General features: G+C 38.4%; 2 protein-coding genes across 13 annotated transcripts in view; one reads left to right on the top strand and one right to left on the bottom strand.

Moving 5' to 3' along the window:
• SLC4A10 (solute carrier family 4 member 10) overlaps positions 1-9,875 on the top strand; it is a 202,024-nt gene extending 192,149 nt beyond the window's left edge. For 7 of the 12 annotated variants that reach the window (XR_015698619.1, XR_015698618.1, XR_015698617.1 and 4 more), the window contains 5 exons: positions 1,088-1,155; positions 2,830-2,946; positions 3,641-3,679; positions 6,611-6,636; positions 7,559-9,875. Coding sequence is in view for 4 of the 12 variants with exons in the window: in XM_009461998.2 (XP_009460273.1) it covers positions 1,088-1,155; positions 2,830-2,946; positions 7,559-7,625 (252 nt within the window). In the remaining 8 variants the exon portion in view is untranslated. Of the gene's footprint in view, positions 1-1,087; positions 1,156-2,829; positions 2,947-3,640; positions 3,680-6,094; positions 6,501-6,610; positions 6,637-7,558 lie in introns of those variants that run through there. The other 5 variants (XR_015698615.1, XM_087730534.1, XM_087730532.1 and 2 more) reach the window with 5 other exon arrangements.
• Positions 9,876-11,882: 2,007 nt separating this feature from the next.
• DPP4 (dipeptidyl peptidase 4) overlaps positions 11,883-26,400 on the bottom strand; it is a 40,790-nt gene continuing 26,272 nt past the window's right edge. Inside the window, exons 19-26 of the mRNA XM_087733040.1 lie at positions 26,160-26,229; positions 24,325-24,519; positions 23,348-23,402; positions 21,192-21,291; positions 19,509-19,573; positions 14,362-14,434; positions 14,024-14,097; positions 11,883-13,138 (exon numbers count right to left, since the gene is read on the bottom strand). Of these exons, the coding sequence (XP_087589166.1) occupies positions 13,040-13,138; positions 14,024-14,097; positions 14,362-14,434; positions 19,509-19,573; positions 21,192-21,291; positions 23,348-23,402; positions 24,325-24,519; positions 26,160-26,229 (731 nt within the window). The 3' untranslated portion in view covers positions 11,883-13,039. The remainder of the gene's footprint in view (positions 13,139-14,023; positions 14,098-14,361; positions 14,435-19,508; positions 19,574-21,191; positions 21,292-23,347; positions 23,403-24,324; positions 24,520-26,159; positions 26,230-26,400) is intronic.

The following is a 26,400-nucleotide window of genomic DNA, read 5'->3' as shown; positions in this document are numbered from 1 at the left end:
TTCTGAGACAGGAATGAACAAAGTGACTTCTCCTATTATGGAGAAAAAAATGTTGTGACTTTAAAATAGCTGTAATAGTAAAACATAGAAGAAGCAAATTTCTGTGCAGAGAGGACTTAAATTCTACTATTTTGGAAAATTGTACTGGCTCTTCCAGCTAATACCAACTTATCAATGTGTGTGATGCATGTGGGGTTTTGGGTGATCTGCCAGAAAATGGTATGCTCTTCTTGGGAGAGCTAACTCACACTTTAAAACAGGCACCAGGGTAAACTGTTACACAACCATCTAACAAAGGGAAGAAAGACGTGGAGGTCTCTGGGTGTCTGTTATGCTCATACACATGCAGTGCAACAGTTTTTAGGGCAGGATTTGATGGTTACATTCATGTGAAGGCATGTTAGCCTCCTGGCTGTGGTTCTCCTGACCTAACAGGGGTGTGAGCCTTGAGAATCCTCTCGTGGAGCCTTGAGCTGATGTCTGAAAGACAGAGACCTGTTTTCCTTTGTTCTTGCAGGCAGGACATGGTGCTTGAGGGGTGTTGTTTTGTTCTCCCCTCCCCCTAAGATAGATTTTCTAAATTTGTATATATTTGACAAAAATATTTTTGGTAGATATGTCTCCTAGTTCTCTCTACTTCCTGTTACTCACAGAAGTTTTTTCCCCTGTTCAAGTGAAAACTAATTTTGGTGTCTTGTTTCACTACCTTTCACTGCAATAAAACTTTATCAGTATTAAAACTGTGTGTGCAAACTTAAATTGCGCTTCCCTGATTTTTGCATGTTAACATTGCATGATATTTAAAATTCACCATACAGCTGATCACCCAGTGATACTAATTTTTCTCTTTCTTTATTGTTACAAAAGTGTATCCTGTATTTCACATTGAAAAATAACATTAAGTGAAGATGCACCTCTTAAAATAGAGGGTTTAAAATGTCAAATATTTAAATTAAGAGTTGAAAAGTATCTTACTTTAAGAACCTCAAATAAATACTTAATGAAAAGGGGAGAAAGGATTAAAGTATATAAATTTCACTTTTCACAACATCATATCCTGTCTCACATCTAAATTCCTTCCTTCTAGGAAGAGCAAAGTATGTTAGCAATGGAAGAGGAAGGGACTGTTCAGTTACCACTAGAAGGACATTACAGGTAAAATATACCTTTCCTCTTTTAGGTGAGTTGCAATTAAACAAATAAAATAAACATGCCACATATTTAATTCTTAATGCTTACTGAATGTCAGGAGGATGTCTGTCTGGTAGTAGAGTATAGATAGGTGAACTGAACCATATACTGCAGCATTTAACAAGCTCAGCCCTTTTCTAGTCTTTCCACGTGATCTCACAGTCCCTAGGAAAAGGACACACTAGTTGAAGTTTTCCCTTGGGCAGGACTGCAGGATCAGGGCGTTCATAATGAACCTTGGCTTCTGACATGCACAGTACAAAAGGAAGATGTAGAGCAGGTCAAACCCTTCATCCTGATGCTAGCAGGGAGCCAGGAACGGTTTTGAACGCACCCCAGAAAAAATAGGTTCTTACAGTATTACTTTTTAAAACATTCTAATTAAGATCCTATCTATGTGAGATAATAAGTGAATCAAGAGCTGTCCAGGGTAGATGAGGCGTAACGCAGGGCTGACACAACTTAAGCAGGAAAGCCTACGTTATAGATGGTAATAATACACATGGCCAGCCCATAAGGACTCTCATTTACAGTTTTCAGAAAGAAAGTTAGTAATAAAGATTTGAAATATCTGCTGATAGTAACCTCTGAATTAATGTTGAGTTCATAGGAACACTATCTCAGAGTGGTCTCTTATATTGTAACATGAAGTTACCCTAATGTCTCCTGAGGCAAACAGCTGTCTGTGTCTCTGAAAAATCCCAGCCTATTTCTTACTTTTGATTCATCACACTTCTAATGGTCTGTTTTTTTCTTCTTTTGTCCATACCTTTTTGTTCTATTTCATGTTAGCAATACTTGGCTTAATTTATCTTGAGGTGTGATCTGTATTGATCTATAGTGTGTTTACTTAGGTAGAGTTGCCAGGGTAATATCTGACTCTCTGTACTGTAAGGGTAAGAGTCCTACAGCTGAAAAGAAGAGTCAGGACATTGGCTGATAAAGTGGTTCCCAAAACCACTGTGAAAACAAGTTTACTGAGGGCTTACTGAATGTCAAGCCATACGTAAACGATGAAGTCAGGAATAATACACAGGCAGGCCCTTAAAACATTTAAGACTTTATTATTCTTAAGTGTATGAATACATATTTGGAGCAGTCCCGGTAAAGCTAAGGGCATAATGGCTGCAGAGTGCTGCTTAAAGCTACTGATTAGCTTGTTTAGCTGGGGCATTTTTATTAGATCTCTTAAATCTTTGTCAAGGTTTTGGATTGCTTTTAAAATTGTTTTAAAAGCGGGTGGAGTTTCAGAGCATAAGTACTTTGAGAACTGTTAGGAACTCTTAGGATTCTTGTTTAATCCAACTATGCCACTGGCATGCTGTGGTATCTTGGACAATACTTGATTTCACAATTCCTCGTTTTTCTCTGTCTGTTAGTTTGAAGTGCAACAATATATTTTATTGATGTTACTGTGATTAATTGCTGTTGGAGGAGGAAAATGCTAAAGTGCTAAGATGTTTTAAGAGAATACTTAAGTAATTGTTCAGGATTTTGAAGTTTAACATAATTTCTTAACTTACATTGCATTTATTTATTGTCATCACTATCAGTTTTCAAGGACTTTTGTAGAGTTAACAAGTAACAAAGACTGATTGCTCATTGTTTTACTGTGTATTTACTTTTATTCTTGCCTAGAGATGACCCATCTGTGATAAACATTTCTGATGAAATGGCAAAAACTGCTGTGTGGAAGACATTGTTGATATCCTCGGAGAATGCAAAAGATAAGGAGTCAAGCTTTCCTTCTAAAAGGTTTTAAATTTTTTTACTACATTATACTTTGTATATTGGTGTCAAACCAATACTAGAACATTTTGCTAGGGATTAGAAAGATTTCTAGCATCTTGCAGTTTTATTTCTTGAGGTTTCCTTTTATTTATGTCCCGTCATAATATTCTGAGCTCAAAATACAAATTCACTACGTACATTTATTAAAAAAAAAAAAAAAATCATAAATATTTGCATGCTACTTAGTTATGCTACAGTGGAAAATGAAGTTGAGCATGCCTAATGCTTGTGTAATGAATCACCAGCCCACACCTGGTTATTGCACAACAGCTGTTGTGTTTGTTCTGCTTGCTTTTGTTCTCTCCTCTTGAAAAAGAAGTGGTCATCACTGCCCTGGAAATACCTATATGAAGAGCCCAGTACTCTGAATGCGATCTACTAATATTTGGAGTGAACATAATTTTAAGATTGCATCACTTCTTTTGATTTTTCTACCTACTTCACTTGTACTCAAAACAGCTTAAATACGTTCAAATTTTAGTCCAGACAAATGTAAAATGAAGCAACAATGTTTTATCTGTGCTACAGAGTTATTATGGGAATAAGAAAATACTAAATACAAGCACAGTATGATTGTAAGAGATTTTTCTCTGTTTCCACAAATTTTAAATTTAACTATTTTCTACCTAATTGTTTTATATCACATTTTTGTCATAAGCTCCCCTTCCTAATCACTCTAGAAGCTGATTCCCCAAAGGTAAGACCCTGTCCCCCAACCTCTTCCTTGATTGTATCTTCCAATTCAAAGTGGTGTCACCTAGGAACCCAAATGACTTGACTTTGTGTAATTTTTGGGGAGACAGAATGAAAAGAAATTTCAAATATGAATGTAAAACGTCCTCATCAAAGTCCTTAATATTAAAATTTGAAATTTATTGTGTATTAAAAATAGAAACTGTAGATGTAGTATATTTAAATGTTAAATTGAATTTATTCCTAGATTTTTTTTCATTAGTTCTTCAACTTTTTTAAAATACCAAATTACATTCTGCCTATTTCTAAATCTAGTTTTCAAAACAAGCTCCATGTTTGAAACAGCTGGTCGTTGTTTTATGGTGAAGAGATGCAGTAAGAGAAAAAATTTTGTAGTGAAATACATTTTTTTAATTTTGTCACCCCAAAATGGCATGCTGCCTTGCAGTGGTGTTCCTTTCCCTAAACAGCATGAACAAGATGAACAGTTGATGACCAGAGAATCTTCATTTCAGACACCCATGGAGCAGCCCGCTAATGGGATCATTTTAATGCTGTTTCACTGACAGTCAAAATAGCAGCGTAGTTCTGATTTGCCTTCCACCCTACACATGGGCTGAAAGAGGATCCTGTCACAGTGAAATCAGTGTGGTGCATAGGAGAAGGATGTACAGTGCGGTTTTCTTACCATATGTGCCTCTGCTGTCCAGGCTGTGAAAGCCTGGAGAAAGAGAAGAAACTGATGTGGTACATTCACAGCCTCTGGGGATGCAGTAGTTGTAATTTTTCTGGTGCATGTTGCTTTCTTTGATGGTACGATAGATGATGTAAACATATACTGTTTTTACCTGAAATTTTCAGAGATCCTTTGAGCAAAGAGCATCCACATAGACTGTGGCTCAGACAACATTGGTAAAAGATGATTTGGCCTTTCCACTGCAGTAAAATAGAAACTTGGTTTCTAATGAGCTCATTTTCAATCTGTTCTTGTATCTTTGCTCATGAAAACAAAGACTCAGGTGAAAAGGAACTAAGGGATCACAGGTTTTATGGTTTTAGGTATGAGTGTCCTGTCGTAAAGGAACAACCTCTTAAAGAATCCGAAATCCTGCTTTTTCATGTGCTCTACCTTACCTCAGACTCCCAGACAGAAGTAGATTCAAAGAAAGAACTTTAAAACTGGAAGGCTTGCTAACTGATAAGCAAAACCGTAGACAACATTAATCTTAAATCATATTAGAGAGAGCTAAAGAAACATTATATTCCTAAATGCATGTATCATTACATGAAGATATAATGCAATCCTAGGTAAGTACTGAGAAAAAAGAAGGCTTGGAATGGTAGCAGTCGTAGCATTTTTGCAAATTACAGTATTACATTACACAGTTCCCTTCAGTGAAGGGTATCTCACCATAGGGGAAAAAAATTGTGTTGTTTTGAAATTAATTTTACTGATGCCTTTTGAAGTTCAACTACAGAAGTGTTTAGTACTCCTTTCCCTGTTGTCAGGTCTACTTTCTCATACTAATATCCCAAAATATTATTAAATGGGGATAATTAAATTATGATACTGTACTATGATTTCACGTAATGCCTTTTATGTAAGGCACTGATGAGTTAACAACATAGGGTGATTTCTGGAATACATAAAATCTGAAAGTTCTTTGTACTAATGAAATACTGAGTTGACTTGGCCAATGAAAGACTGGCCAATAATAAACCAAGATCATCTCCAAAGAGAGATTTTAGGCAGGAAGGGCTTATACAAATGACTTCTCAGACTGATGCATGGATTATATCTATCATAAGCTCTGCCCTGCCCCTGGCTCTGTGAAGTAGTATAGTGTGTGACTGTTCTTACATCCCAGATTCATAACAGTATTTAAGTGTCTGAAGAGGGGACTTAAATGAGATTTACTTAGTCAACTGTTGCCTAACCATAGAGGCACCTGAACTTTACAATTTTCCAACCTTAATTTTTCATGATTAAAATTCCTAAGAACCTAACAGTCTGCTTTTGAGCCTGTCTTGGTAGAATTGAACACCAAGGCACCTGTCTGAAACACAGCCCTCTTTGGTACATGTAATTAAATATTCCTCTGTCTTTGCTTATAATATTAAGCCCTTCAGATAGCTATTTCAAAACATATGCAGGAGATCTGACCACGTATAGAAGGTAGTCCTAGCTGGTCTTTTAAAGTATTGGAGAAAGAGGCATCTATCACTTTGTAGATGGTATGAGTTCCCTTCTCTACCTGGAGATATGCAAATCCCACATCCCAAACCTTCCTTCCCAGGCTTGTGAGAATACTCCCTTGGTAGGGAGGAAGAGAGCTCCAAGTCCCTTACAGATCCACCAGTTCTGTGTTTTACTGGTAAAAGACTGGACTTGTCCTTTTTTTTTTTCAAATTTCTCAAGGCATTAAAGCCCACATCTGCAAGAGATGCTCAGAGATGTGAATCCTAAATAGAAGGAAGACTTTCCTGGTATCACAGAGGCACCTAAAACGTGGAAATATTAGACTGTAAGGCACACAACACATCCTCAGTGTTTGCTTTTACTAAGCACAGGTAACTCTCTGCCTGCTGTACTGCTGCACTTTAAATTCACCCCCCAGGAATTTGTTTGCATACCCTTTGTGTGCAGAAAGTATAACATACCCAGTTCTATCACTGTTCTGCAGAAGGTGACAGATTTGGCAGTTGAAGTGGCAGAAGTTGGTATTCTTTAGCTATTTCCATTAACACCTCTGGAAGCTGCCATAGGCATAGGAGTAAGCTTTGGCTGAACTGACTTGTATCCTTAAAGCAATTTTTATGTGAGGAAAAATGTCAGATAATTGTAAAATTGTGCATGAATCACCTTAAGAATTTGAGAATTGACCTTGCTTTCTTTAAGCCTTGTGTAACTCAGCCTATTTCTCATTCATTCTAGTTAAGGAATTATTCCCATGAAACCTGGTAGGTTATGTGCTTGATACAGGTTTGTTCTCAGAACCATCCTATTTGTAGATACCTTGCCACTCTTTGTTGAAGGCTTGATTTGCCTGTGTTGTGGAAGCCTCTTTGCATTTTTGTAGTGTGATTGAAACTCATTGCAACAACATGACTTTTATTTATTTACGCTGTTGTAAATTAGGACCCTCTTCACAAAAAAAATCATCTGCTTTGCACATATATTGCTTTCTGTAGGCAAATCAACAGTGTTTTAACTGGAAAAAAGCTGAATGCAAATTTGAACTCTGCTTCGGAGTTCTTAGTGATATGGCTTTTGTATGTTCTTGCAGGCTTTTTTTTTTTTTTTTTTAAAAGTTATTTCCTTATAATGTATACATGAGGAAGTATGTATTAAGCTCCAAATGGGGAATATTGTCACGCCCCACCCCCCCAGCCTTCTCCTGCTCTCCCCAATCAAGACTGAAAGCCAAATATTACAGTTGGAAATTGGCTTGCATTGCTCTAGTTCAGAAACATTCCTTCTAAAAGTGTATCGAGCAATAGAATACATTTTAAAAACAAGAAATACTTACTGTGACCTCTTGTTTGTGCCATTTAAGAAAATGCCGGTATTGTCTGAGAACTGTATCATTACCATTATTTAATCAATTAACAGTTTCATTTGCCAAGAAAAAAAAGTGGCTATCTTTGCTTGCATGCTGGCTGACTTGTCTGTCTGTACATCTTAAGTTCTCTACCTACCTCGTCACTAAAATGCTGGCTGATGTCTTCTGCACCATTCAGCACAGAAACTTTCACTTGCTTCCCAGTTTGTGCTATGCAGCATGAAAAATTAATTCAAATATCAGTGCGATGTTGGTTTTCAGGTAAATCATTAACATATATATGATATGGCTGCTGTAACTCTTTTTCCTTCTTTTCCTAGTGCTGAAATCAGAAAAGAGAAGAAAGCTGACTCAGGGAAAGGTGTTGACCGGGAGACTTGTCTATGACTTGTTCTTCAATTAATTTTTTTACAAATGAATGAATGGAGTGCCACAACCACTAAATATAAATGATTTGACCTTGTAACTTTTGTCTTTCATCTCAAACTAGCACAGGTAATGTAGTGCAATATTTGTCTCATTTCAACCTTGTCTACATGTCTACATTGTCTGGTATCTGTATAAAAGTCTGCAGTAGCCAATGCAAAAAATCTTCATGTTCTTTGCTGATACTGGCCATTTATCAGTACTCGTATCATAAATTTAACAAGCAAAGTTTCTTTCAAATTCAACTTTCCTGTTAATAGGTTTGTACTGTATTTTGCTACTTTTTCTGTGTGAGAAATCTTGAATGAAGATTATTAAGTAGAACTTGAAAACATTTGTTCCAATTTTTTTTTTTTTTGAAATCACCTAACTTGAGTAAATGATTACAGGAGACCCAAACTGACAAGCAAACATTAAAGAAGTTTTTAAAGTAACAACTGATCTGACCCTGTGAACAAACTAACAAGGACAATCCTTTCCTCCTCAAGCTGTCCTTTTGAAGTCATGGATTACTCTTGCAATGAGGATTGCAGGGTCAGATTCTGTATTTGTGAAGTTTTCTTTGATTTAATACAGTGTATTTAATATTCAAATTTGTATGTAACTGGAACATAGTCATATATATTAAAAATATATTAAAATATATATATTAAAACATTCTCTCACCTTAGTTGAAAAACACCACCGCATCCTTTGATGTGAAACATGGGTACAGTATTTCTTAAAATGCAATCTGTGATTACACTATCTTATCTTGTATTGTATGAATGTTGCCATGGTAGGCAAACAACTGCATTATGTCATTAATCAATCCATTATTTTATAATAGGGAAAATTTTGTAGATACAAACTATACCCCACATGCAGTTATATCACCTGCCCAATGATTTTCCTCTTTATTGCCTAAAATACAGCCACATAAAGGGCGTATTTATATTGTCCTCTCTCTACTAACAACTATAAACCTCTTAATTTCAGAGATTAGTTGTGTATAATACTTAAATGGGTATCCTGCTGTTGGTTTTGTTACAGCTCTTCACTATTCCATCAAGTACATATCGATTAAAAGATAAAAACAACATTGCAAACTAAAATGTGGCTTTAAAGCCATTACAAAGACATTTTTCATAATGGATTTTGTTACTGCCTGATCCTTCAAGCTGTTCTTTTGTGTAAAACAAGGACTGCGAGATTAGGTATTGAATTAATAGAGATGTGGAGCAAAAGTTTTATTGCGTTATTTGGAATTAATTGATTTTTAAATTTTTTTAAGAGAAATTTTTAAATTATTAAATGAAAGCTAACTCTCATTATTATGCTATTACTTTGAATCCTACAAAAAAGAATTACAGTCTTGTAATCTTTGTAATGACTCAACTACAGGGCTTTAACATTCCCCAGCTTTCCAAAATATGGTAGTCTTTCCATAGACCTCATGTGAACAACTTTTCATATTCAGCACATTTTAAGTATTCCTTCTAATGTTTTTGTGCTTGTGAGTGTGTATGTTTTACAACTTTAGCCATAAATGATAATTGCATTTTGCTGCAAACTAATAGGGTCACTGTTCTAAACTTGACTTAGCATTATCGAAGCCCATTAAAGGCCATTTTTATGGAGAAAAAAAGAATCCAATGGACACAACGAAGGATTTACATTTAATTCAGTGTTTCTATTTGTAAATTTAGGAAAAAAATGCTGATGCATTAAGGCTAAATGCTTTGTTTTGTGTACTTGATAAATTGTAAGGTTCCAGTTGTTTTAAGGTTAGTATAGAATTTCAATACTGGTTTGTCCCGAAAGCAGGCTGGTGGTGTTTTAATATGTTGCTGACTTTGTTACAGATAATGTATACAATCAAAATGTATTAGTTTCACTTGACCAACTCTTAAGACTATTAAGAAATCAGTGTATTCAATGGCATTCTGTATTTCTGTTCAGTATTTCAGAGTGGTTTTATTTTAAAACAGTCACTCTGTTCTTGTGTGAATGTAAATGCTATTCTCCAATGTTAATCTTAACATTCTGAAATCACAGACAATATAAAGCAAATGTAGTGCTATATTTACTTCTAATTTCCTATTCCTGGTCAAAATTACTCAATTTCTTGGATGTAATTTATTACAAAAGTTTATGTGTACATGTGAATAGACTATTGTGTTTTTCACAATTAAGAAATGTTATGTGAAAATAAATATTTATCCTAACTAATTTTCGGTTTTATTTTTACACTGGAAAACCCAGAGCAAGTATGCACTATGGGTACAGTATTTTAAATGTCTACCTGACACCTGAATATGCTTCGCAAATTAATGAACTGTAGAGCCCAGTCTTGCTCCATTTCCAAGCGGAATCTCACTGAAACATGCAATGCTATCAGCGTTGGCTTGCTGGGTGTAGTTGATGGCGGTATACTTGGTGTGACTCTTAAGAGTAAGCGCGTGCGCCGTCGGGGGTGGCACATGATAACTGACCTGTTCCAGGAAGAGAGTGGGAATTCAGTTCTGATTTACTGGTCGTGAGTTGGTTCCCCTTGCTCCTGGGAGGGATGATGAGGACAAGGCAGCAGTAGTTGGGTCTTTCTACAGATGAGTAGGTAAGGTCACACAACTTAAAATTCCTCCATGCTACAGTATTTAAAGTGTCTAATAGTTGAAGAGCAGCTTAGCCTACTGCCTAGTGTAGGAGCTTCTGCTATTCTCAGGACCCTAAATTTCTGCTACTGAAAAACTTTCAGGCCTTAAAGCCTAGTACTACTGCCAAAACGCAATACTTAAGTGTAGACTCCATCTTATTAAATCCCTTTGAGCTTCACCAATTTTTAAACCAAAAGCCTCCCAGCCTGAGAATGGTAACAGTCACACCTCAGGCTTCAGCTGCTTGTTAGGATTTTACACAAAGTGTACTGTACAACAAACTTAAGTATCCATTTCACATGGAAAAAATACAGAGGAAAAAAAGGTACTTGGTAGGTGCCTAACTAACTCTACCATGTGGCACTACTTGAGGCACAACTGGTTCCCAGTGCTGGCTTTGTACATGAACAAAATGAGCGGGCTTTGTTCTGTGGCCTCAGTTTCAGGTATTTACCTGTGCTCATGCATTTCAAGTAAGGTGGCAGTTCCCTGAGGCAGCTCTATTGTCCTGTTGTCTGCATTATTTTTGGAGCTGAGGGAGATCTACCAGAGAGAAAATTGCACACTAAATTGATGTTTATTAGGACACTTACTTACTATAGCAATAAAACTTTTTTTTTGTTTAAAAGTTGCATAAGGCTCTATTAGCAGCATATCTTAGACGTTGCTTTCCAAAGAAGTGTAAGATAATTAGCATTGTACTTTGTTACACCTCACAGGTAAGACAGTTAAAACAGGACTATGTACTGAGAGTACAGAAGAGTTTCCCGGTGAGATGCTAGCATCAGCAAGGTAGGTCAGATACAAAGAACTGCATCTTTACTTAATGAAAGACTTACCCAGACCGTATCATTTTTAGTTTTATTAAAAAGGTTTTTTTTTTTAAATGCTTCTTTGATTACACTAAGGGAATACTTGCTGTTCTTTAATAAGTACGAGAGCCTAGTTAATGTAGGTTTTGGATTACAGAAATACTTTGTCTATATGACAGTGTGAGTGATAACAAAAAAAAAAAAACCAAACCCAAACTATTTGCCCCTTGCATACACAAGCCATCCAGAAGTTCACAATCATCATCTTTTTTATAATGTATCTGCATTGCTGTATCCTACAGAACTTTTAACAGTGGTGCCAGCCTACATTAGAACCACTCATAAATTGAGCCCAAGATTGTATTTGTAATACCCATCTCCAGTTTGTTTCCTCAAAAAACTTATTTGTGAGTCAAGGAGTTTTCGGTTGGTTTGTGAAACCAAAACCGTATTTTCCACCTGAGCTCTCCTTCTCTTTCTCGTTATTTAAGGACAAGCCGCACAAACTGTCTTGACATTCTCCCTCATCTCCCCCGTGCTTTACTGTCTGTGTGAGTACTTTTGCATTCACACCTCATGTCACTAATAACCCACATGCCAGCATCTAATATCAAGAAGCTAAGTGTTGGATAATCATGTCACACTCCATTACATGATACCATCAAACAAAACCAGAAACATCACTCTCTCTCTCAAAATTAATGCATTTTTGTAAAATTCTGCAAGTTTGTTTCTTAAGCAACATTTTCAATGATACGGACTACACCTCCTTTCATAACTTAATGTCTTTATTATTTTAAAGCAGCACAGTTTGTAGTACAAGTGGGTTGCATCTTTTCTATCTATGGGAAATTAAGAAAACTAATCTTATCTTCACATGGAGAAGCCTACCTGGAGTGCTGAAGATAAAGCAGAAGTTTACTGGTAGGCTGCAAGGAAAAGCAGGTTTGCTAAATAGTTACAGTCTAGCCCTTGCTTTAAGTGACTGCTAGTTTGCATTGTAATGTTTTATGTTTTGAGTGCAAGGAATATATCATATTCATCAGTAAATAAGAAACTTCTTAAAAAAAAAAATTTTTTTCTGTCCCATAGAGAAACAGTGGAACTCTTATCCTGCTGAAGGTCCCAGATAAGATTCTACCAGTGCAGATTCCCACGGTAGCAGCCTTTTTGACTATAAAGTAAGCAAAAATCACAGTACTATGTAGGAAACAAATTCAGTGCCATAGGTTTGAATAGGTATCATGCAAAATCTTTGGTGAAAGCTGGTTACGTGCTTTCCTTGCAAGACTTCTACAATTGTAATCCAAGAGATTGCAGAGAAAATACTAACCCAAGGAACTGCAGTAAGCAAAGTGTTTCACTCTGCATAGACAATATTAACACTGCAGTGTTCCTGAGACTGTTTGTAAAATAATAGTTGATCAAGCATTAGGTAATTTCTGCAAAATCTGTTGAAAGTTTTATCAGCATTTTCACAGAAATGATCACAGGGTTTGTTTTTTTGTTTTGTTTTGTTTTGTTTTTTTTGTTGGAAACGTTATTAGCTTTATTCCTCAACTGATCTCGACGTTGGTTCCTCTGTGACATTTTCATCAGTCATTACCCTAATACAGAAACTGGACCGTTTCTCTTTCAGACTGAAATATCAAAAGGTACTGATTCACGCAAGTACCATGCTTTCTAGAAGTCTGCAACATACCTACATTCTGGTGATGTTAAGACCTGATTAAACACAATCAATAAAAATGCAAGAGTTGCTTGGCAACAGAAATCATTATAAAGATTAGCATTTCATTGTGTACACAGGTATCCCAAGAACTGACCCTTATTTCATCCTGATTGATAAAAATTTATACTGGCTCAGTGTACATTAGCTAGCGGGTTTTCTGGAGAAGTGCCATCACTAATGACCAAAATGGTGGTGCTAGGGCAGCGAGAAACACTGCTTTATGAAATGGCTCATATGGGTATAAATATGCTTATGTGCTTGACCGGTGATGGCATGGTCTTTGTCGGTGTACCACTGTGGGAAAGAAAAATACAGAGAATGTTAGTTCTGGCTACATTTTAATGATATGAATCAAATATGGTAAGATGTAAAATGTGCAGACATTTAAAATTATCCCAGCATGAGGCTAATTCAGCATGGAGGCAAAGACATGATGGTGGTAGGCAGCTGCTATCATACTTTCCTCCCTGCTTTGTGTGTGGGATGGATACCCCATCCGTTCATGCTCAATGTACAAAATGGTTATGGGGCTCATCCACATGCATGGTAGATGCAGCTCCTCAGTTTAGAGTGGTGCCTGATCTCTGCACCCTGTAAGCCCTGCAAGATCGGCTGAAGGACAACCAACTAAAATATAGAAAGCCTCCTTCTATATTTTATCCTTTTCAGCACTGCGCCTCAAGGGAGGGGAGAAGGCAGGCAAGGAAGAGCTTGCACCTTAGTCTGAGAGTTTCCATGTACAGCATAGGAAGGGGCAAATAAGTACTTGACTTACAAGTTCAATAGAGAAACACCACAAGAGATGGACAGGTTATCTCGGACTTAGCTGAAGTTAACCTTTCCTTATATCCTATCTGGAAGATACTACTCATGGGACTTTGGGTATGTGCAAAGATTGGGATTGGCCTGGCTGTTTGTCTAAGAACACAAAAAAATTCACAAAATGAAAGATTAGGTAAACAGGATCAAATATGAGAAGGAGTTGCTTTACATTTTTCCTTGTACAGCAGATACGTGGGTGCGTTACGTTAAAATTTCAGTTACTGAAGATGACATGCAAGTATGTGAACTTTGACTTGAGATGGCAATTGATTTATACCTAACAACAGGGAGCTTTTGCTATTCTTCTCATAATACAAACTCATTTGTATGACGATGATAAACAAAACAGAAGCATACCATTGCCTGAAAATCCACTTCAGCATCAACAAGAGCTTTGGAAATCTGTGCTGCTTGCTGAAAGTGAACATTATCTGAAAAGTGGGAGAAAAAGAAGAAAAAGGTAAACAAAAAATTGCTTCTGTACTACTCGGGGGGGGGGGGGGAGGGGGGGAAGCAAAACAACGAACACAGAAGAATCCCCAGCACTGCTGACTGAAACACAGATGAGTTGCAGAAAGCAGTATTATTTTATTGACGTAAATGTAACAGCCTTGCCCCTTCATGCTTTTGTTTTGTCAGTAGTAGAATTGCGAACCTGTCTGTAATACTAAAATGTCTAATTAACTGCAACTCACCATCTGCTGTTCCATGAATAAGGAGATATTCAACTTCCTTGAATTTTTCAGCTCTGGCCATTACTGTTGAACTCTGAAATTAAAGAAAAAGGGGAAAAAAAAAGAAAAAAAAAAAAGAAAAAAGGTGCTATTTGTTAGAAGATGATTTGCTACCAACTGACTTTGATTCCTGTTGACACAGTCTGTGGTCCTTCAGATAAGAACAACCATCCCTGCTCCCCGCACGCCCCCACGTAGCACGTTCACATATCCAGCAGCACTGTGCTCCCACTCAAACCGTTCCGCACCGGTCTGCAATTATTACCAAGGGTTACGTCTGCAAAGTAACGGGCAGTTCCAGAGGGGAAGAGTTTTGCGAGCGAGATACACATTTAATGCATTGCTAACATGTTGTTAGCCTGCAGCACGCCACTTGCCATAGGTTTCCTGTGCAACCGCAGACAAGTTAAAAAAACGTTGCCATGGCAACAGTGCACCCTATGATGGCGAGGAGCAGCTATTGCAGAGACCACACGCGTTACCTTCCCCACCAAAACGTACACTAGTGTACCTGTAGGTAAGTCACCAGAGCTTGTATTTCGTCAGTCTGAAGTAAAAATGCCTGACAAGAAGTTTAAAACAATGCTCTCCCCCAAGTCCAATACCGAAATGCCTGAAGGAAAAAACCACTAGACCAAATCTATAAATAGAAGTCAAGCTACGTTTTGGGAATTGAAACACAATACGGTGATGAAAAAAATAATCAGCAACAAAGATTAATTAAGAAATTGAAAACGTAGTAACAACACAGTCCCTAGAACATACTAACCACCTGACTTGCTACTGTGACTAGGTACTGAAGAATGAGGGAAGCAAGGATTGCAGGTGAGATCTTTAATTTGGGCAAGGAAAGGGGATAGGATAGTGCTTTGCCGTGAGAGTGGGAAGAAGAAAAGGGACAAAAGACATTTTAGGGTCAGCAAGACAACCAGCATCATGGGGCAAAAATACGTGGAACGACATTTCCTTCTATTAGCAACATTATAGGGGTTCTCTGCTGAAAATAACTGAAACCCTGTGGAAGTTTTCTCTATATTACAGCAACTTCAAAGCTACTACGGCAAGGAAAAAATAGTAAAAATTAAGAACAGAAGTATGTGCTGGGTTTTGGTTTTTTTTTTTTTTTTTTCTTCCCCCATCTTATACTAAAGCTGTATCCTTGCACAGGGATTTGCATTTAATACCCCCAAAAAGTCAAATACATTATATTACCAAGACACAGAAGTGTTTAATTTCCTTATGTCTTATGTACACTCATGAATCTTTAAAGCAAGCATAAATATTAAATTCCTTTTGTTATGGCAGAATAGCATACCACAACCCTCTCGTAAGTGAAATGAGTTCTTTGTAGTTACTCAACCAAATTTAAAAAAACAAGTTCAGCAGAGAGAAAAAAATCGCCCTCCAATCCATAACATTGCAATTGCCGCCTTTTGATAGTAAAAGGCTGCAGAGCCCCAGAAATCCCATCTAATACCTGGAAATGCATGCACACTGGAAGCATGACGCTAGCCATTGAACTGAGCTGGTATCGTGGAGCAAGAACAGCTAGTTACGAGTGCCAGAATCTGGAGAGAGGACTTCTTTGGTTCAGTGAGGAGCACTGGTACAGCAGCCGACCAAAAGAACGATTCAGAAAGTAATGGCCCAGTGATATTAAAAAAAAGGAAAGAAAAAGAACTAAGTGATATCCTTTGAGTGAATAATTTTCCATATGAGCAGAGGGGGACTTGCTAGAGCACCTTTATAAGCTTTCTTCCAGCAAATCAGTGCTGGTTTAAAGGACAACAAACCAGTGAGTGGAAGCCTGACTTGAGCTATGCTTCTGAGACCTCAACTTTCCAAAAGCAGTTTTAGAAAAAAGGATGTCACTCTTTTCCCCTCCGGGCATTAAGCAAAGCTATTTGTAAAATACTTCAGAAAGAAGGAACACACAAAAAAGAGAGACCTTCTCAGGGCTTTTTTTGTCACTTGCAAGTGATGTCTCACTTGCTGTACCCATACTCAACATGAAGAGTCCCTTCCCCCAAACGTGCTTTAAGGACACAGTGCTTCTGCCAGAAAAGAAGGTTGCAAGCTAGGGAGCAATCTGAAGCTAGGCACAGTTACAGCATAAAGCACCAGCTACAACAAACCTCAGGTGGACAGCAAATAAATACAACTTAATTCACCCCTTCTGTTCTACTTACACTGCCGGGACAAAGGTTCTGAAAAGGTAATGTGTACAACTACTGAGAATTAGGCCCTGCTGAGTGTAACTGGCTTTTCTAAAGATCACACAGCAGTCAACATTTTATCAGCACTCCACAAACAAGTTAAGGTTTGGCTGAAACTGAAGGTCTCTCTCCCTTTAGCATATTCTCAGATAATAGAACAAATGTCAAATCAGTACAAGATGGCATATTTACAAAATTGTACCCTGTTTTGCATAACCTAATGATGCAGCAGTTCTTAAGGACTGAACATTTCAAATCTGCTTGAAAAAGATTGCCAAATCTATGACTGTTTCAAACACTTGCCAAAAGCATATCAAATTCAGAGTGAACTGCAAAATAATCTTCTCACAAGTTGAACAGTCTCTTTGGTATGCTTTACATGGCTACTGCATCTGACCTCTAGAGCTCTGCCCTGATTTAGTCTCAAGTCTTTTACATCAGGGACATTTCTCCCTGGGCAGACAGCTGCTCTGCCGTTCAGCCGAGGACCCCTATACAATTCTAGTGGGAGCTCCACCCATGCTTGCGCCTTTCGTTTACAAAGCTCTGATTTTTAATAGTTCACAACTACCTTAAAAGGCACTGATCACACTTAATTAGCCTCCTTAGGAGTGTGAGTCATCCCTCAGACCTGACCCTTGACAAAGAGTGTTTAACATCTCGGATTCTCTTCCTTCAATAACTGCGAAACCCTGTCTCACAGTAATACAAAGGTAGGGTGTACCCCTCTCACCGCAACTCGCTTCCAACACTAGGGAGGCACAGTCACTACCAATACTCTGCGCATTAGGAAGGCGCCTAGCAGCACGCCTCTTCCCTAAGCAGCTGTCTACACAGTCCCATTTCTTTTAAATTAGGGCACACAGTAAGCACAGAGTTTATTCAACCTTTCCCTTTTCAAGCCAGCTTCATAGCGGATGCAGTAGGATAGAGACTATATGATGCAGCATGCAAACCTGACAGTATGAAGTTAACAGTTCACAAACGCTTTAGCAGCTTCAGCTAGGAGAGCTTTCAGTACATGTTTTGCACTTACTTGCTAAACAACATTCAGTTCAGAAAACAGCTCTCATCAGCGCTGAGGGGCCAGGAGGCTGGCGACTGGGACTGGGACACTGAACAAAGGGGCTGTAAGCCAGGAACAGCCTGGGCTGGAGTCAGTAAGGGTCTTCAGCGACAACAAAATCCCACATTTGATGCTACATGAAAAGCAACAAACTCACTTCTTGAGCTACCCCACCCCTCCAGGTTTATACGGAAAAGTAAATTCCAAGTAATACATTATTCGGGGCTTCTAACAACGAACGAGGACTTAAGTTGCATTTTCTTATCTCTAGAAGCAGCAGTGAAATGTGACAATCTGATCTCTGCAATTACCCCTCCTCCATCTAGCCACCATTCTCCCCAATTAGTCCTCTGAGTAACACATTTAAAACCTTTAGCTCTTTGGTACTGGCAGTTTCAACGTGGCCATTGCCAGCAATGGATCCTATGCCAAGAAAATCCGACTCCTGGCTTGAAAGGATTAAACAGTCCTCTGTTGCCATCTGTGCCGTGAAGCTGGTGAATGACTTTGTGCACCCAGAGCGTTAACGTTCGTTCTGCACTACGACAGTAACTTCTATTTACACTGCTACCTCGCAGACCTCCTACTGTTCCCTCTGCCTTAAAGAAACGCATTTGGGAAGAGGCAGGCGGGCGGCTGCAGGCGGCTGGGCAGTCCCCGGTGGGCCCGAGCAGCTCGCTGGTTAGAGGAGGAGAGGCAGTACCAGGTCTTCCAGCAGTCACTACCGTTGTTCTCAATTTTGACCAGAACGTCTGATAGAGCAGTTGACAAAACTAGATTACTGTAGCGATACATCAAAACAGACATTTCAGTCCGTATCTGTATGTATTTATATGTTTTACTGTACTTTTAAATCAAGGCAGCAACCCCCACCCTTTTTTCCCCCGTGACACTTACTTTTTTAACGCATCAAGACACAAGCAGTGCTAAACTGTCTTCTAGCCTATTTACCAACCCAAACACTGAAAATGCCCCGTCTCTTTCCTCTGACATCCACGTTTGGTTCCAGCATCACCATGGCTGCACAACCCTGTGAAACATCCCAAGAGCCAGGGCACAAAGTACCCCTCGGATCCCTCACAGCTCTCCAATAGCCACTGGGTCGTTCCACCTAGATCTGAAATTTAACAAAACCTTGCAGAAGTCTTGGGCTGCTCTGCCCTACACCCACCTACTCGTGGAGATGGGGCCAAAATTCCCGCCCCGACACTGCCGGCTCTCATCTGGTCTGCAATTTGTTTGATACGATCACAGTTCAGACAGACTTGCCTACCTGGCAAAGTTTCCTAATATTCAGGAGATTTTGCTTTCCCTGAAAAAAGCTTGCAGATTCCTAAAGCAAGAAAAGTTCACACAATACCCTTTTTTTTTTTTTTTTTAAATTACGTTTCAGAAAGAACTGGAGTACATTTGTTTTGGTGGAAATGTTGTTTAAGATAAGGCATAGTTTGCCCACGAGCATATTAAATTTTAAAACAAATTTGTTTCTTGGTGATTAAAATAAAACAGTTTTTACAGCTTGTTTTACAGCCTGCAAAGTAGCCAAATGGAACTGAACGTAAAAAAAAAAACCAAAAAAAACCCCAACACACCAAACAAACAACAGAAAACCCACACCATACAGCAAGGAGTAACTGCCTCATGCAAATCCAAACGCATGAGACTACAGCCTCTAAAAGCACAATGCAACAGTTATAGCTGGAAAGAAGAAACAAACTTATTTCTTCCCATGGGGAAGGAACTAGACTGTATAAAGAAAAATAGAGTGGTTTAGAAAAGAAACAACACACTTCAAAAAAAATGAAATAAAGTGATTTCTTTCTTACGTTATAGTTGTTCAGATTATCGCTTGCTATAGGAAGGCCCATGTATCGCTCCGTGTATATTGAATCTGTAATTAAAAAAAAAACAAAACCAGAACATGCTACTTAATTTTTGGTCTGTCTGTCTACCAGAAATTTTACCCACTGATACAAATGATAAGTGCATACTGGAAATTAAAAAACAAAACCAAAACATAAACCCAGGCTTTCCACAACGAGGCGTGTAGGTAACCATCATTATTCAGAATATTTAATCTTCTTGTTGCCATGGACACCTGAATGCTGAATATTAATAAAGTACTTTGTGTCAATGTTACCTTACTGCTATTCTTTCAGTAATCCTAAGAAAATTACTGAAAATCTTGCAGTGAATGACTAGCATTTGGAAAAAAGCTTAGGTATTTTATCTAAATGTTTACTACTAAAAATCTATAAAATGAAAACGTAGCAGTAGATTAGGACTCAGCTTGGCTCTATGTTATATATAGTAAAAAATAAGTATATCTGATTTTCCACAGATTTTTCAGCATGGTATCGTATTACTTTTTTTGCAGATTTGCTGCTTTATTAAGCCACACAAATCAACGCTCTGTTGCCATATTCTAATGTCCATTTGACTTCTCATCAGCATTGCCGCACTGTTTTTTTTTTTTATGTTGAATATGCATGCCTCCGTAACCCTTCCCTTTTTCTAATCAACTAAAAGTGGAATTTTAGATATCCTGATCTTCATTAAAAAATATTTCCTGCCATACTGTAACTTTCATGCCCAAAACATTATGAAAACATCCCTACGTCCTCAACAGACTACTGCTAATACCTGGCAGCACAACTTGATCTATTCAATTAGCCAGAGCACGTAATACGCTATTATACAGCCTCTGTGCTAGATCCAGAATGATAAATTACGCCTTATTTAGCAGAGGTTTGCCAGGAAAAGCTTTCCTTTGAATGATTTTGGACAAATCCAAACCAGAAAAATGTCAAAATGTGGTCACATTGTACCAGCACATATTATATTTTTAACTATATATAAATTTTTTCATCTGGGAGGAGGGACCCTGTAACTGTATTTATAGCCTCATGCAACTACAACCTTACACACTACAAGCTTGAAGCACGTACAGACTTGTCCACTTGTTCAGGTTTTCCTCACATCAAACTATTCTTAAGATTAATTATAAAATCCAAATTTTACACTCTAAAAGGAAAAAAAACCCGCAGGCAATTCAAATCCTATTCTGTTACTTTGAGAGAGTAAATTACAATGCAAGTTCGATGTTAAGCCTCACAGTTCGTTCTTATAAGTGAAGTCACATTTTGAAGAAGCAAAGTCTAATAGTGGTGGATTTCTGACACACAGTACTGGTCTCGGAACATGTGGCAGTTTGGAAAGCAAGCACAGACACGTTACAGTAATACTACAAATATTACAATAATTTAGCCTTCATTAAATGTTAAAGAGATTACCTGGAATGGTGGATCTGGCTTTTTAAAATGGGAAATAAAATTTAGGGAATTGGTTTAATTCTGAAATGCAATACCCGTCAGTTCATAAAAACAGACCAAGTGGCATTTACATGGCATCTAGTAGATAATCAAAGTTCTGCGCTATGAATCAACACTTTGCAGCATGTGCACTGCAAGACATATGGGAATCCTTGTAACGAGGAAGCCATCACGTACCATAATATTGCCAACGTGACACGGGGGCAACCGCTATTCCACACTTGAACACGCCGCTTCCAGAGCCAAGCACCATGGAGGTCACATATCCCCCATAAGACTGAGAAGAAAACATTGCTGTTATTTTAGTCGGGAAGAAAAGGATGGGGCCCATCTGCTAAACAGTTCATCAGACATTTATAGGCTCAGCGTTTTTCATATTAATGAACTCCATTCTGAATTTGGGTCAGATCTCACCCAGCCTGCTCAGTGGGGGAAAGAGGCATCAAACAGCGCATGGCAGCTGCGGCGCTGATGAATGAGAACTTGCTGGGGAAAAGGGGCGCAAACGCCGCTGACCCGTGACTCAGCGAAGGATGACAGCGTTTGGTAGCACCGTGGGCAGCAGCGAAAGACAGGAAACAAGACACTGCTGAACCGCTGCGTCCCTCTCCGTGCTGGGGGAGTGGGTGGAAGCAGCGCTCGGGCCCACAGCGCGCCCGATGAGTAGTTGCACCAGGGCATCCGAAAATTTACAACTCCCTCAGAGCAGGCCTACGGCAGCTCACTTGCTAACTCTCCTCCAAAGCGTCGAGAGCAAGACTGCGACTGGGGAGCGAAGGATCTTCTGCTGAGTCTGTGGGAGGAACTGTGCAGCAACACGCTCCTTGCTATGCACAGAAAATTCACTCGCAGCCTAGCCTGATACACAGATGAGTAAATATCTGACATACTCGAGCATCCAGGCAGCAAGATACCTAAACAATGTCACCAACTGCCCAAGTGACTGCCCTCACCATAGTCTGAAGGGGTTATTTAGGAAAATGTGCCCACCCACATTCAAAAAGAAGAGCAATTTTTGGATCTCGTTCCTGTCTTGAAACCAGATTACAGGCAAATGGAGCTGTATCTTAGTTCAAAGCCGTTAAGTTTTTTCTCCAACGTCAATATTTAGGTCCTCCCAATAAGATCAGCAAAGCAACGCACGTACTTAGTAATTAAACCCATATATAAGTATGTTGCCTAACCTGGCCGCAGTAAAGGTATTACTGCCGAACCTACAGCAAACAAAATTAATGTACACAGTGACAGGCTGACAATGAGACGCTGACAACCTGAAAACTCAAGAGATAAAGAAAATCTGTTTGCCCACAGGTTCGGTATCCAGGATGCATAACCCCAACCTAGCTCCGAAGAGGCGTGCTCTTCAGCTGTTCAACCTGAGGCTCATAAGGAGTAAGATGGGAATGCATTAAGTCCTCCATTTCTGTAGAAAGAATTGCGCTCCCACTAAAGTTAATACTACTACCCTTGACTTCATACAACACAGATATGTTTATCCACACAAGAGAAGCTATCAAAGGCACCAGCATCATCATCTTGTCATCAAGCAATTTATTCACTGGTGCCTGTCACCAGCAGTGACCACATTTCAGCTAGCAATTTAATTCAAGATCCTGCATGCAATCCTGCATATACTGAAACATAGTTCGCTTAAACAGAGCATGCAAGAATACTCCCCGTGACACCAGAAAAAACAGTGAAACAGCAGCCTGGGACAGAGAAATGTTCAGAGTTTGAATCAAACCGATATCCCTAACACTACATACGCACTTAGCCTTGCAGCTGAGGGGTATGTATATGCTATTAAACACTCCCCTCTACTGTGACAGGTTTTAAAGACACATCAAAGTCAGCGAAATCTGGCCTCTGGTTGGAAGTACTGCTGAAATAAAATACAGCCAAGCACAACAATATAGCAGATGTAGATATTTTCAGGCTGCTAGTAAAAACACAACCACCATGCCACACAGCTGGTTCACATGTAGTTTTACTTTTTTTTTTTTTTTTTAATTAGTCATCCAACTAATACAAAGAGACACTACTGAATATATACTTGGATTTTTTTTTTTAAATGTTGGTTCATCTTGTATATAGGAACTTGGCAGTATCCCTCTAAATTCTTTTGAATCCCTCTAGTAGTCCTAATTTCTGTTTCCAAGGCTCCTGAAAAGGGACAAGGCACTTGCAAGATGTACTTCACCAGTTCAGTTATTGAACTGTGCCATGACCCCAGAGGTGCCTCACACTAAGTACTCCAGCACCTCACACACACAGCAGCACAACAAATAGTTGTTAGAATTAAATAAGCCAGCCAAACTTATTTGAGTACTTACCCAACCCCAAATAGCTATTCTGTCCTTATCAACAAAGCTCATTTCAGAAAATTTTCTAAAAGCAAACAGAATAATTAAATGCTTAATAGATTGCAAGTATCTGCCATTATACAGACATGCCTATTTTCCATCATGTCTGCCTCTTTCTGTTGTACAAATAAGCATTTCCCACCTCATCACAGTGACTGCATATGAGAACATACAATACTTCAGGCATGTGTGTATTTAACAAATTCAGAAAAACATCTGTGCATATGAAAAACCAAAACCTGGATGGTCTGTAAAAGCCCTCAAACCACACTCACTGACATTTGTATTGTATTAGGTTAGATTTCACCACCTGCTTTTTTCTTTTTTTTTTTTTTTAATTTTAAAAAAGAGGAGCAACACTCAAACTGCAGCAGTAAGGGACAGGCTGGCACCTATAAATCCAGTCAGGGTTTAAAAAAAAAGATTCTGAAATGCTATTTGTTTAAACTCCTTAACATTTTAAAATCCCCAAAAGCAAACCCCCTAAGATCACTTTTTTGTGATTCTGAGAGATTCATACTGACATCGTTCAGTTTAGCGAGGTTCTACAAGCATAAACCAAGTGACGAAGATGAACTATGATGTAAAGGCTGAGTAGTTCATACAAATAACTCTGTCACGACAGAAACTTGCAAAAAGCTTGGAGTAAAACTTGCAGCTCCAAGTTCCTTGGTAGCATGCTCTTCTACTAATGTGACAGCTATCATCTCTATAAAACCAGGGGCATAGTAAATTTGTTATTAGAGCATTAAGGCTTCTCTCTTTTTAAGCATAAAATGATGGTCGGCCCATAAATGACACACTTCAGCATACAAAATTCATGTAGAATTTAGTTATGCTTTTGCCAGCAATTTCAAGATGACCATTCAAAACCTTCACCTTTTTTTCCCCAACACAATATGCACAGAAAAGAAGGAGCAGGTGTTGATCATTTCTTTGTAGCTCACCTGGCAGCTTCTATCTGATCTTCCACTTCGTATGTTCCCAGCCTTCGGTTTATTGCGTGCAGAATTTCATCCCCTTGGTATCCACTTCCCCTGCCATCAAAGCTGGCCACAATGATCTGCTCGGTGCTTGCAAGGTAAGTAGCCCAGCTGATTTGGAAGGTATAATCTACTTTCTGACTACAGGGTCCTGCGTACCTGGGTGAAAAGTGCCACAGAATTCAGGCATTTAGTCTCCGTGTATTCTCACATCAAACATCTGAAATATAATTATTGCTGACAATTTTCAGCCACTAAAGAAGGGTAAACTTTTAAATTAAACTGAGCAAACAAGAAAAGCATCCCTGACTGACTCCAAACTGCTGCTTCACCTGGACGCTAAAAGCAATATGCCTTTTTAAAAACGTCAACTGTTAATCAAGAAAGCAGACTGGATTTTATTTGTTTTATTGCTTTCTGCTCTAATAAGAAACTTTCATTATTTTGACTTTAAGCAGCTTATCAGAAATCCAAAGCAAATTCTTTTTTGTGTTGGCATATCTAGTCATCTAAGTTTTAAAGTGATGCTCTTTAACTATTTCTGTTCCACTTACCCATGATTTATTTGGTTACAGTCTGAAATCAACAAATAGTCTTCATTTGGGAAAATGAAAAAAATATTTTTCTGCATTTTTAGTGTCTCATCAGTGTTCCCTACAGTTTAAACTATTTCTTAAGCAGGCTAAGAAAAAGGAAGCAAAGCTGTAATTGTAACTTTTTATTTTAAAATATTCGGAAGCACTTGAGCACTACGAAATCACACGCTAAGTGCCTGGATGGTAAAATTCCGCTTGCAGTGCACTTCTCTAGCCACTGTTCGACAGAGTAAGAAATGGAAGAATGGCTCTTATGGCTCTATAACCCATTTTTCCCAGTTTTAAAAGTGAAGAAAAAACTACTAGGAATTCTCTATATCAAGCTTTGTTTCTATACACTATGGATCCTGACACTGCTGAAGGAATTTCTGGTATCAAGATCACCACAAAGCAGAGGTGATCTGACAAAGGCCCAGGTAAGTCAATAAAAATGGAATCAAAACCAAAATAAGTTTTAACAAGCAAAGAGCACTGACTGCTCATTAAAACGTTCAATAGGCATATCAAAAAGTATTACAGTGCTACCAAATTGCATTATATAAAGATGTATCTAACAATTAACAGCTAGTTTCCTTGTGGAGTCAGCTTTTTGTAAAAAGAGGAAAAGGTTAATATTTCTATTTTAATGAATAGCTAAATTTCAGTAATTTCCAGTTAGAAGAAAACATACCAGCATGAACAGAAGTGCTTGAGGAAGAATGGACCAAACAGCACGTGCTCATGGTCTTGAATTATGAAAAAACAGCAAATGCAATCCTGACCGTAGGATGCAGTTTGCCAACACCAACTGACAGTCAAATATCAGAGAAAATGCAACGTCACACTCACTACTTCAGCTTTAGGGCACACGGCTTATACATGGTTTCATTCTGGAATGTAATTCCATCGAATATTATTCCTAAGGAACTCTAATAGCAGAGAAGGAGGTAAGCTAATGCTAACATCCTGGCTTTTACATCAGATACATTCTGTATCTGCCTCGCTGCCACCAGCAAAATATGTGCTTGTTAAGCATTACATCATCTTATAGTACAGGAATCTATCACAAATTGGGATACACCTCATTTTTTCATTCCCTCTTAAAGCTACGTCAAGAAGTAATTAGAAAACATGCCGTTTTGTGTTTCCCAATCTTATTAAGAGCATTTGAAGTAAATGAAAGTGATTATTAACACAACATTGCCATGTAACTTGAAGACTTACACATCAAGGAGCAGAGGGTACTTCTTCGACGAATCGAAATGGGGAGGCAATATCATTTGATACCACAGGTCTAAAAGTGAAAAGAGTTTGACTTAAGTCAGTTCTGCAGTGAAAGAATTCGACATGCGTTGCAATTCATACAGGAGCACATTTGAGTCACCCCCTAAAAATTAAGAAGCAGTTTCATCTGAACTGTCCTAATATATACATGTAAAAGTTCCTAGCTAATCTAGTATTTTTT

Source organism: Nipponia nippon, unplaced genomic scaffold (assembly GCF_047370975.1).
Source record: "Nipponia nippon isolate SJK-2023a ecotype South Korea unplaced genomic scaffold, ASM4737097v1 scaffold_5, whole genome shotgun sequence".
Classification (NCBI taxonomy): Eukaryota; Metazoa; Chordata; class Aves; order Pelecaniformes; family Threskiornithidae; genus Nipponia; species Nipponia nippon.
Note: the sequence above shows the minus strand (reverse complement) of the source record. Positions and strands in the feature narration are given on the sequence as shown.